Raw genomic sequence first — 12874 nt, 5'->3', positions numbered from 1 at the left:
ACAGGTTTCTACTCCCAATTGTTCAGAGTTGACATACTAAAGAAAACCAATTTGTACTCATGAGAAGCAGTGTTGCTTAGGCAGGGTAAGGAATGTGGTCCTACAGCATGTCTTAGTTTGCTTTTTGTTTTGTGACAATATATCATCCTTTACTTCAAATGACAGGAAGCTGCATTTGTTGAGTTAATCAGCTGAGATGTTGATAAGTAGTGGACACAACAGCAACAGACATAGCAGTTAAACAAGAGGGAAGAATCGACAATGGCTCTCAGATTTCTGGCTTGGAGAGCTTGTGGTACCATTTGTAAAGACTGGAAATAACAAAGAAGAATCAGATCTGTGCAAAGTTTCTAGATCAGACCTGAAGCTGTTGAGTGTGAGATGCCCATAGCATATCTAAGTGATGTCCAGTATTCAGCCGAGGGGTCAAGAAGGGTCTCTGGGATGATAATTGATATTATATGTAGTAGTGGAGGTTCAGTTGCCTCAGTAAATGGATAGTAGTTGAGGACACTGGAGTGGAGTTTACATAGGAAAAAATGTGTAGAGTTAGAAAAAGATAGGTGAAACCCCAACCTGAAGAAATAGAGGAGTCTGCAGAGAAATTTAAGCAACAGCACCCAAAAGAAATGCAAAGAATGTGGATCATGGAAGTCAAGGGTGAGATGATTCCAAGAAGAAAGCAGCCATCTGCAATGTGAGCAGTCAAGCAAGGTGAGGGCCCAAATGTCTCTGTTGGCTTTAATGATGAGGACAGCTTGCAGCATGTGTCAGGGCTGTGTCCCTGAAGTGGCAGTGGTGGCACCTGTTCTGTGGTGTGGAGGGCAGCCCACCAGAGGGAAGGAGTAGACAGTGAGGACGGGACTTAGCCAGGGGAGAAAGGAGAGAAGACGTGGCCTGTGATGTGTGTTGGAGTTGAGGGAGGGAATGGTGACTATGTGGTTGCTGGGACAGGAAAGACTTGAGCAGGTTTCTCAGTGGAGGGAAAGGAGCCCACAGCTGGGGATTTGCAGCAGAGAGAGGGAATGTGGTGGACAGCCCTTGACAGAGGAGTTCACCTGTTCTTCTGAAAGAGCAGAGGGAGGGACACGTGATGTAAGCTACTGAGAGTGTGGTGATACAGCCAGGCATGGGGGCAGCTACAGCTCCAACAGACTTCATCTTCTCTGTAAAGTAGGAGTCAGATTGTCTGCTGAGAGGAAAGGGAAGGTGATGCTTTCTGATCTTTCCCTTTAAAATCTCCTGTCATGCCACAAGATGGCCAAGAAACAAACACAAAGGTGCTAACCATCATGAGTCATCAGAGAAACGTACATTGGAACTACAATGAGATGCTGCTAAACATCCACCAGACTGATAGCACCAAGTGTTGGGGAGGATGTGGAGCCACTGGAACTCTCATCCTCGGCCAGTGGGAATGCAAATTGGTGCCACCACTTTGGAAAACTCTTTGGCTGTGCCTATTAAAGCTAACCATATGTCTATGCTGTGACCTATCAGTTCCATTTCTGGTCATCTATCCAACAGAAATAAGTGTTTATGTTCACTCATTTACATAGCATATGTAATAATGTCCAGAGCTGTTTTGTGCATAATAGACCCAAACTTGAAACAACCCAAATGTCCGTCAATGTAAAATGGATAAATTATAGAATGTTCTATGGTAAACTATTACACAGAATGAGAAACAAAGAACTTTGCTACATGCCTCAATGTGGTTGAATCTCACAGAGTTGAAAGACATGAGACTCAAAAGAGCACATATTTAGATGAATTAAAAAGAGGAATAATTAATTGAGGTGATAGAGGCCAGAATAGTGGTTACCCTTGGGGGAAGCTAACTGGGAGGTGCACCAGGGAGCCTCCTGGGCTGCTAGAAATGTTCTAAGGTTAATCTGAGCTGTAGTTACAGGGTGTGTACAGATGCAGAAGTTCATCAGGCTGTTCCCTTAAGCTCTCTGTACTTCACAGGACATAACATATCTCAGTTTAAAAGGAAATGTAGGCTAGGCGTGGTGGCTCATGCCTGTAATCCCAACACTTTGGGAGGCTAAGGCGAGTGGATCACCTGAGGTCAAGAGTTCAAGACCAGCCTAGCCAACATGGTGAAACCCCGTCTCTACTAAAAATACAAAAATTAGCTGGGCATGGTGGCACATGCCTGTAATCCCAGGTACTCGGGAGGCTGAGGCAGTAGAATCACTTGAACCCGGGAGGTGGAGGTTGCAGTGAGCTGAGATCGCGCCATTGCACTCCAGCCTGGGGAACAAGAGCTAGACTTCATCTAGAAAAATAAAATTAATTAATTAATTAATTAAATAAAATGTAAAACCCTATCACAATGGTATGGCCAGATTACCACCCCTCTCCCTGGGAACTGCCAGGGTACCACAAGTCTTTTGTTTTTCATTTACACAAATAACTCTCCACCACCCACCACTTGGTAAATTTTACCTCCAAGAGGTGTTGGCAAAATGCAGTCAGCCCTTTAATATCTGCCTGACAGACACAGGGTAAAATACACCTCTTTATAATTAAAGTTGTAACTTCTTTGTTATCCCCAGGATCTCTCAGGTTTAGCCCTTCAGCGCCTGAAGAGTTTATCTCTCACCTGCTGACTCCTCTGCTGCTTTTTCTTCCATTTTGGTTACATTTGCACAGTTGCTTCAACTTTGGGCCGTGTTCTGTTTCAGAACAGATGCCTGTGTCTTCTATCGACAAACAAATCAATCGTCTTCAGGGCAGAAGGTCAAAAACACAATTCTGCCTTATTGCGCCTTTTTGTCTCCCAGTGATTTCTATCTGCTGGTGTGCTTGGCAGGAGGCACCTTCTCCTGCGCTGGGCAGTCCAGGCAAGCAGCACTGGTGCCCTCGGTGTGTGCCCTGCCCTTGGCGACAGGCCAGTCAGTGTGGACTCTGGAGGCTGGCTGCAAGAGGGGCTGGCAGTGGGCGGTTAGAAAAGGCAGACTTGGGAGATGAGGCCCAGGCAGTCATCCCAGAGCATCAGCACTGGGTCCCCCTTCCACCCCCTGCGAAGTCATCAGCAAATGGGGCAGAGCTCAGAGAAGAGCAACACAGGTGATTAAAGAGCTGGTGGTGTTGATTTGTGAGTGAAGATAAAAAGGACTCAATCTGCATAGGTTAACGTAATGAGAATGGAATTTCAGGGAAGTTCTGATCACCGCCTGGAGTGTTAAGGACAGCACACACATCAGGGAGGGAGGGGGCCTGAAGATGGCTTGGAGAAAAGGTGTGAAAGCCTGTGATTACCATGGTTACCATCCTTGACAGGTGACACCCCCACTGTATCTGCTAGGAAATGAAACAAAACACAGGCCTGCTTTCTGGGTGTGGGCATGTTGTCACTGATGTCCATTCACATGCATCCAATCTGTTCCTTAGCTCATTCATTCTGAAAATAATACTTGGATGCCCACTCCGTGCTGGGTACCATGCTAGACACAGAAAATCTAGGCTGGACTGAACAAGACAAAAAGGGTTTTTGTCCACAGGAAAGCTGTATCCTAGCAGAGAGAGAGAGAGAGAGCAAGAAACAAGAAACCCAAAAATAAATGAGGCTGTTTCAAAGAGCTGGGAGAGCCATGAAAACAGTACGGAATCTCAGGGTGCGGGTGCATGGATCTCTACATAGGGTGGCCTGGGAAACCTGTCTGAAGAGGGTAGGGGCCAGCCAAGTAAACACATCGGGCAAGTGTACCAGGAGAGAGAACTGCATGTGCAAAGTCTGGGGAACCGGAACTGTTTGGCCTGTCCTAGGGAGAGAAAGGAGGGACAGTGGCACGGTTGGGGTGGGCAGCGCGGCACGGGACGAGGATAAAGAGGCACCCAGGAGCTGGCTCATGAGATCACTCCTATACCAAGGGAAGAAAACCAAGCACAGATACTCCAAGAGCAGCAGATGATAAAGAAATATTATATGTCATTTTAAGTATGACTTGTGCTGTTTTCTCGCAGAGCTATACCCCCCGATTATATTTTTTCTCACCCAATATTAAAATTAATTTGCATTCCTTTAGCACATATCAGCTGCTTAATGTAGTCCGTTGACCTAGAGGTCTGTTGATTGGCAAGAAGGCAGCCTAGACTGGAAAATTGGCAATGCATAATCTACATGGTAGATAAATGACACGTGGCAATTGAAAGCTGAGTTTTAGATGAGATGAATCAGAATGGAGCAAAACCAACCCAGGAGCTTGGAACCCTGGGGTCCTTTGGTCCTCCTAAAATGCCATGGTCTCTGCGAATCAGAAATAACAGGTTTATGGTCCTGCTGCCTTGCAGATAGCCCTGGGTAGAAGAGAGAGAAAGGAAAAAATATATATGCCATTTATTCACCAAGAGCTACAAAACATATTGATTGATGCCACTTCCTGAGGGGTGGCGGAGCTGGTTCAAACACTCTGTGGCCTGGTGAATTCCGTGACCTTTAGGTTAAACAGCCTCCGTACTTTCTGTGAAACCCTCCCTTCTTGCCTCATTAGAAGACGAGGAGAAAATCCCTAAATGATCTCGAGTCCCCTTCCCACATCATCTCAAAAATGCACACAGAGCACATCACTGCTCCATGATATGTACTCTCCCGAAGGCACGTCTGTGTTCCCAGTCTCTCTGACTCCGTCTCTTGGTAGTCCCCTCTTCAGGTTATGTTTCTCCTGAGGGTGCCCCACTTAGCAGGACAGGTGCATGCACTTAGACTCATGAAGCAGAGTTGCTTTATGTCTGTCTCTCCCAGTTCTCCATGAGCTCCCTGGGGGCATAAATCAGGCCCTTCCTGAAGACTCCAGTGTCCCATGGAGGCAGTGACACCACAGTGGGGTCATGGGGCATTCACGGGACTCAGCCTCAGGCCTGCCGCCCGCCCGTCTGTAGACTGGCCCCACCTTCCCTGTTCACAGCTCTGCCCCTCTATTTTCCTTCCAGGGATGACTGCGATCCCGTGTGCTTGTCTGGGTATCTTTCTGGGCGGTCTTTTGGTGAAGAAGCTCAGCCTGTCTGCCCTGGGGGCCATTCGGATGGCCATGCTCGTCAACCTGGTGTCCACTGCTTGCTACGTCTCCTTCCTCTTCCTGGGCTGCGACACTGGCCCTGTGGCTGGGGTTACTGTTCCCTATGGAAACAAGTGAGTACTGGCAGTGTCTGCCACCTTCCCACCTGTTCAGGGACCCTAGCACTCTCCCTCTGCAGTAGGTTGAGGGAGCCAGCTTCGTTCCTAGTGACCCAAGGAGAGGCATCAAGGCTGCCTCTGCATCTTACTGTCCACGTTGGAAACTCAGTAGAACCCTCTGGGCTGAGAGAGCAGACCTTTGCACTCAAAGGCTGGGAAGCACTGGGGGAGAAGAGAAGCCGTTTCCTCCCTGGCAGACTCACATCACGATTTTTGGCATTTGACTTTAGGAAAAATGTGAAGAGAGAAAATAAAAATTTTAATTCAAAATTCAGCTCAAAATAAAAGACAGAATTGATTTGATTTCAACAATTCCTTAAACTATCAGAAGCTGTCATTAGGCTCACACGGCAATTATAGAATCTGGCCCATAGCAGTTATTTTTAAGTGTAGCGAGGGAAAGGGGGAGAAAAAGGGAGGTGGAGGGAAGGGAGGGAGGAAGAGAAGGAAGTTAGTTCTCATAGGACCACTTTTCTTTCTTCCTAGTTTTTATCCCAAGACTTAGGACTAGAGTCCAGTGAGAATTGCCCTTAGAGGGAATTTTGGGGAGTCCTCAGCTATCCAGTGTCAATAGCTGTCCCCTTTTCCACATGGGACTTGAGGCTGCCTTGGAAATGCAGCCTGGAGCATCGAGGCTGAAGCATGGCTGGTCCGCAGGTTACCAGTTTCTCTCTCTAGAGCCAGACTCTTCCTCCAAGCAGGCCACGAGGCCTGCTCCTGCACTTGTGCCAGAAGATGCAGTGGAGCCAGGGCTTCTCTGCCACCCACAAGGGTGAGCAGGCAGAGTGGGAGGGCAGAGCAGAGGCAGCTTTCTGTATGTCTGTGTACAATCCAGGCACCATGTGCCCCTCCTTCCCCCTTTTTTTTTTTTTTTTTTGAGACGGAGTTTCGCTCTGTCGCCCAGGCTGGAGTGCAGTGGCGTGATCTCGGCTCACTGCAAGCTCCACCTCCCGGGTTCACGCCATTCTCCTGCCTCAGCCTCCCAAGTAGCTGGGACTACAGGCGCCTGCCACTGTGCCCGGCTAATTTTTTGTATTTTTAGTAGAGACGGGGTTTCACCGTGTTAGCCAGGATGGTCTCGATCTCCTGACCTCGTGATCCACCCGCCTGGGCCTCCCAAAGTGCTGGGATTACAGGTGTGAGCCACCGCACCCGGCCCTTCCTTCCCCTTTACACTATCATGGGGTTGCCCCTTCCAATCCCCACCCCAGCCTGGCCCCAACTTCCTGTTCAGATATGGCTTCTTCCTGTTTGCACATGCTGTGCATAACAGCTGTCTCAAGTAGCAGACTGCTCACCTCCCAAGTAGTAAAGTGCAGTGGTTAGGAGCACAAGGTCTTACTATAACGACGTTATTCTTCCATGAAAAAGAAAATAAAAGTGTATATCCTACAGTCAGACAGCCCTAGTTCCAATGCCTCCTCTACCATTTATGAGTTCTGTACTTTTGGACAAGTCACTTAACCTGGCTGTGCCTCCATTTCTTCTCTAAAGCCCATGGGGTTATAATGAGAATAAATTAAATAATCCATGCAGTACTTTGAATAGTGCATGACACATAAATTGCCAGGTGTCTCCATCGTCATCTTTCTTATTATGAAGTGCTCGGAGCCTTAGGAGACACAGCTGAAAATAATCAGACTAAAGAAGAGACGTTTCCTCTCTTACAGAGCTAATACACTCGCTCTACCCTTTCGCTCTTTTTTCAATTTGCTTGCTCTAGATAACTGTGCCTTTAATGATGCAAAGGAAAAATTAAAACATCTTAGTGTTATTTTTCTCAGGACATTGAATCAATTAGACAATAATTATTGAAGTCAGTCTGGTTGTAGCAGTGTAGTAAGTAAGCATCATGAGGCTTCCTGACTGTAGGGGAGGAATAAAGCAAAGAGACAAGAACCAGCCCAAAGAGGGAAGAAGTTAAATCCTCAGTGGTGCACACATAGGTGTTGGTTCAGGACAGGGGGATAAGCCGAGGCCGTAGCAATCAGGAGAGGCATCGTGGAGGGGCTGGCCCTGAGCAGTCCCAACTGACGCCAGCCCAGAGGGCACATCAGTACCAGTGATAAAAAGCATCTTCCTCCTCGCTTTATGAGAGGGGCTGGAGTGGACTCAGCTCCCACCCAGCCCACCACCCAAGCTGGCATCATTGGCCAGGGCACAACCCACGTGGCTCTCAGTAGTGGCCCTGGGCTGCTCCTCGCTGGACAGGATAGGCTAAGGTTGGAAAAGGAAAAGGGAAGGGAGAACCAGGTAATAATCCCGAACAATCCCGTAAGCAGGGTACCATATGACTCATCATAGCAGAGGCAAAAGGTTGTCACTGGGGGCATCTAATTCCGAATTGACCTGTTTCTAATGGCTTCCGTGTTTCCTTTCTTTTCCAGCACAGCACCTGGCTCAGCCCTGGACCCCTACTCGCCCTGCAATAATAACTGTGAATGCCAAACCGATTCCTTCACTCCAGTGTGTGGGGCAGATGGCATCACCTACCTGTCTGCCTGCTTTGCTGGCTGCAACAGCACGGTAATGGGATGGGGCAGGGGATGGGGCAGTGGATTCAGGCAGCCAAAGTGGCTTAAAACCCAAGTTTTTGCCCAGGTTGTTTGCCTTCCGTGTGACTTTGTCTCAGCTGTTGCCTTGCTCTAGTGGAAGATGTGCCATCAGCAGGATGAGAGGACTGATTCAGGTCTTCTTGCTAAATCAAGTGGGTTTGTAGGAAGTCTCATTGTGCAACTGAAGGTAAAAATTCAAAGGAAGCTGTATGTATGGAACCAGAGGAAAAGATGGTGGTTCAAGGTACTTGCAGAGTGTCAATGGAATAGGATGTCGGCATGGGTAGTGAGCTCCCCATCACCAGATGTATGTCAAGAAAGGCTTAAAAACCATTCATCAGGAAAGATTTCTTCCAGACCTGAAACACTGTGACACCAATTCAGCTTCTTTCCTACCCAGTTCGCTTTGCCATTTTCCTCCTAACTAAATGCCTCCCACCTCTTTCCATGTTCCTGACACATTTTTGGGAGGAGGTGGGTTGCTTTTTCCTGCTTAGCGTGGATTTTACAATTGGCTGTCAGCCCACAGCTTTCCACATTCTCTCCCTGAAAACCTGACGCTAGTGACGGGTCATCCAGTGGTGCTGATCCCACCTTCCAGGAGTCCTTGGCACCTGCCCTGTACAGGCCCCGCCCCCATCTCTTGCTTGGACCCGAGCAGTAGTTCCCACCTGGCCTCCCAGGATGGCCCCTTATGTCCTGCGTTTTGTTCAACACTGCAGTCAGAAGGGTTTCTGTAACATAGCAGATGGCCCTTTCTCATGCTACTCTGTCAACTAGAAGATCAGTTCTAGGTGCCACGTGTCTTCAGCTCTACCTCCTTTCAGTTTGTGGTGTTCAGCTTCCCCCATACAACCTGTCTTTTCATACACCTCCCTCCAGTTGGACAGGTCCTGCTCACCGGATAGTAGCCTCCTCCAATGTCCCCTCCTCTCAAACCATCCCTTCCCTCTTTTATCTTTGGGGTTTTTCTCTCTGAAGTCCTTTGGTACCTCTTTCTCCTAAAGACGCTGTTCTCATTTTATTACGGTGATTTGCTAGAAGTGTCTGTCATCCGCTCTGGTCTTTGGATTTCTTAAGCAAGGGCCAGCACCCAGAAGTACTCCATGAATGTCTGTGCAAGGCATAGTGGGAAGGAAAATATGAACCCCCAGTGGCAGCTTTCAAGGGACTTAGAGTTGAGATCATTAGCTGCTGCTGCTTCCTACGTCTTATATCTTTCAGGAGCAGCAATTTCTCTGAAAGAAGAAAAATGGATCATTTATTTTCATTTTCAAAGATTTCATTTTTCCTTGTGTTTAACATTTAGATTCTTGGCCAGTTATTAACATTTTCTATAGAGAAAATAAATCACCATAGGGGGTGGGTGGGAGAAACTGGTTTTTTAAAATTAGATGATAAAGCAATTTCTTTATGTGAGTGGAAATAAATTTTAAAAGAAGGGATGGGCCTTGAGAATGGTTCAAATAAAAACACAAGCCATTATTTTTCATGACAACAATTTCATTAACATTTTAATATCCAAAAAGTTACATTATAAATCAGTCTCAGTTATTGTCCTGTTATAGGAATTAAATTGACTCAGTATAGTCTAGTGTCCTGAGACCAAATGAGTCTCTATTCCAGGGAGTGCACTGACCAAAAAAATTATCTTAAAAATTGCATTTCCCCTGATCTTGCATGTACAGGAGTCTTATTGAATAAGAGCCTTACCAGGCCCATCTATGGCTGCATCCCGCTGCTGAAACAGCAAAGCTGGAGAATGCAGTTATCAGACTGCAAGCTTCTCTGCTTACCTCTGGACCTGCTGTTTACCCCCCAGACACCTGCCTTTTATTCACATTACTCAAGGCCTCACATTGTCTGCTGGGGTGTAGGTGAGGCAAGGAGGGTATTCCCAGGCAATTGCAGTGCAGAGATTGAGAAACCACCAGGCCCCAGAGCTGGGGTGGGGCATACAATGCCTTCCCTGCAGAGGCAGATCTCAAGACGCCCTGGCTTCCAACAAGTGGATGAGGGATTGGGAGAGCCAGAGCAATGCTTATCCTGGAAAGGGGCCCTTGTGACAGTCTAGCCTTAACAACAACCACAACCATAAACCTTGCAGCAGCAGCAAGCTTTGTCGAGAGCCTATTAAGGTCCAGGTAATGGGGCCTTCCGTGTGTCACTCGTGGTCCATGGCAGCTTGGCCCAGAGTCACAGAAATCTCAGGCCAACATCCAAAAATGAGTGAAAAGCAATTTAAATCCTTTAAATGTCTGCTGCAGTATTTTGAGAAAATGCCAAATGGTGGCTATATTCCTGGTACGTGCACTCCCTCCCTCTCCCCCTTTTTTCTCCACTCTTCTCGTCTCCAAGCTCGGGGAAAAAAACAAAACAAACAAACAAAAAAAAACTCTTGACAAGCTAAAACCTTTCACCTCCTTCTCCTTTTCACAGTGATCCCCTGGAATTCTCCACCTTCCCCAATGTGAATTCAGCCATTCTCCCTGGTTTCATCAATTCTTCCACCTATGGCCTCAACCGTGTGTATATTATCTCATTGATCCTCCCAGCAACCTTGGGAAATAGGTGTTCTTCTTATTTCCTGAATACAGATGAGGTTAGTCACTTGCCCAAGGCCATGCAGTAGGAAGTGGGGGATCTGGCTTTTGAATGTAGGGTCTGTCCAACGTCGAGTACACACGGACACCAAGAAAGGAAAAATAGTGTCTTCCTCTGCACCTCCCCTAAGAGGTCCACCTTTTTTCTACCTCTTCAAACGTGCCTTCTCATTCAAGACATTTATTTGGCCTTTACCATGTGGCCCTGGCTGCCTCTCCAGCCTCAGCCTCCCTATTCCTCCCACCTTTTTTTTTTTTTTTTTTTTTTTGAGACAGGGTCTCGCTCTGTCACCCAGGCTGGAGTGCAATGGCACAACCTCGGCTCACTGCAACCTCTGCCTCCCGGGTTCAAGTGATTCTCCTGCCTCAGCCTCCCAAGTAGCTGGGCTTATAGGCACACACCACCACACCCAGCTAATTTTTTATATTTTTGGTAGAGACGGGGTTTTTCACCATGTTGGCCAGGCTGGTCTTGAACTCCTGACTTCAAGTGATCCACCCGTCTCGGCCTCCCAAAGTGCTGGGATTACAAGGCCTCTCACCTCTTAAAGAGCCACTTGGTAAGTGGAAATTCTTGGAGTTCCCCAACACATCAAGCTCTCCCTGCCCCTGGGCCTTTGCACATGTTGTTTCTCTTACCTGCAGTAGTCTCTCCCTTCTAAGCTCTGTCTTATCTGTCAGGGCTGTCTCTCCTTCACCACTGCTGAGAAGCCTTCTCCACCTCACTGCTTCCTCCAGGGCCTGTTAGTGTCCTTCCTGCAAACCCCTGTTGCTCCTGCTCTTGCCTAGCAAGGCTCTCACCTCACCTGTTCTAATGGCTCATTTACTCTGGCACCTCCCTCATTAAGCTGCAGGGACAGGGGCTCTGCTGTGGACCCCTGCATTCTCACTGTCAGCCATGGCTCTGGAAGGCCCCAGGCTTTCTCAACACCCAGCTGGAGGCCCTGTACTGACCTCAGAGAGCCCCAGGGATCCAGGGGTAATACCATTCTCTTGTTTAGCAGTTGGCAAGTGGGTAGGTTGGATGGTGCCAGTTTCAATACTAAAGACCTGATCCTTGCTCACCACTCACCACTTTATCGTTTCCATCAAGACGTGAAAATTCCCCATAACTCAGTTAGATGTAAATCAGTCACTGATCAAAAAATTCTGATTATAGGGAAATCTGATGAGTGTTAGCAGTTTCCTGATATTAAACTTTTCTTCCTGCTCTGGATTGCATTTTTTTTTTATTTTCTTATATCTCCTTGAGTGATAGCAATGGAAGTTTCCAGGCCTGCATTTAATGTACAATTTCTAATTCTTCTCACTGCGTATGACCAGGAAGGGTGACCAAAAAACAATTATGAGTTAATTCTGTAAATTTCCTTTGGCATGAATATATTGTCCAGATTGTTTCTGTACCTTTCACTTTCAGAAGTAATTATTCCAACAGAAGCATGTTAGTATGCTGCAGACTGATTGCTGTGAGTTGTATCCTTTTGATGTACTAAATTAATTGACTAGAAAAAAAAAAAAAAAACTTCCATCAGCCACCAATAGAATGTTGAAAGTCAGTATGAGTCCAGCACTGCAGTTTGTAGGATACTAATGATAGATGACTAATTCATACCCCCCATTCCAGGCAACAAATATTTATTGAGCACCGGTTTCAGCGAAATGCCAAGTAGGTTCTGTGGCAGGGAGGAGGACAGCTCCATTATGGGCGCAGGCAGGCAGCTCATGGTTCAGTGTGATGGGTCTCAATATAGGCTGCACCTTAGGATCACGTGGGAGCTTTTAAAACATGAGGCCTGAGCCCCACTCTCAGAGATTCTGATTCCCTTATTTTGGAGTAAGATCCATGCATCAGTAGTTTTTTAACCTCCTCAAGTGTTTTTGATATGTAATCAGGATGGAGAACCACTATTCTAATACAGGGCTTCTCAGTCACGGCACTATTGACATTTTGGGCCACATAATAGATTGTCATGAGGTGCTGCCCTATGCACTGTGTGTTTAGCAGCATCCCTGGGCTCTCCCCACCAGATGCCACCCCTGCCCTCCCCACCCACAAGTTCTGACAACTGTAAATGTCTCCAGACATTGCCAAATGTCCCTTGGGGGGTATCATCACCCCCAATTAAGAACCACTGCTGTCATAGAAGGGATGAGGCATGTTCTATAAATTGTATCTTTCTTGAAAAAGGTCAGCATCTAAGCTGACACTGAGTATTCATCCTTCAGTCTCTTTTTTCTTCTCACCATGACCATATTTGCCCACTATAAAAACCAACTGGAGAGTTAGTTGTGCCATATAGCAGGGGTCCCCCACCTCTAGCACCAGTACCAGTCTGTGGTACCGGTACTGTTGGGAACTGGGCTGCACAGCAGGAGGCGAGTGGCAGGTGAGCAAAGCTTTATCTGTATTTATAGCCGCTCCCCATCACTCACATTACTGCCTGAGCTCTGCCTCCTGTCAGATCATCGGTGACATTGGATTCTTATAGGAGCATGAACCTTACTGTAAACTGCGCACATGAGGGATCTAG

General features: G+C 47.2%; 1 protein-coding gene across 6 annotated transcripts in view; it reads left to right on the top strand.

Annotated features, from left to right (window-relative positions):
* LOC116463495 (solute carrier organic anion transporter family member 3A1) overlaps positions 1-12874 on the top strand; it is a 326223-nt gene that overhangs the window by 278764 nt on the left and 34585 nt on the right. For all 6 annotated transcript variants that reach the window (XM_032146625.2, XM_058434672.1, XM_032146624.2 and 3 more), the window contains exons 6-7: positions 4942-5140; positions 7573-7711. In XM_032146625.2, coding sequence (XP_032002516.1) covers positions 4942-5140; positions 7573-7711 — 338 coding nt within the window. The remainder of the gene's footprint in view (positions 1-4941; positions 5141-7572; positions 7712-12874) is intronic.

This window comes from Hylobates moloch, unplaced genomic scaffold (assembly GCF_009828535.3).
Source record: "Hylobates moloch isolate HMO894 unplaced genomic scaffold, HMol_V3 SCAFFOLD_39, whole genome shotgun sequence".
Lineage (NCBI taxonomy): Eukaryota > Metazoa > Chordata > Mammalia > Primates > Hylobatidae > Hylobates > Hylobates moloch.
The sequence above is the reverse complement of the archived record's forward strand: the minus strand, read 5'-3'. Positions and strand labels throughout refer to the sequence as shown.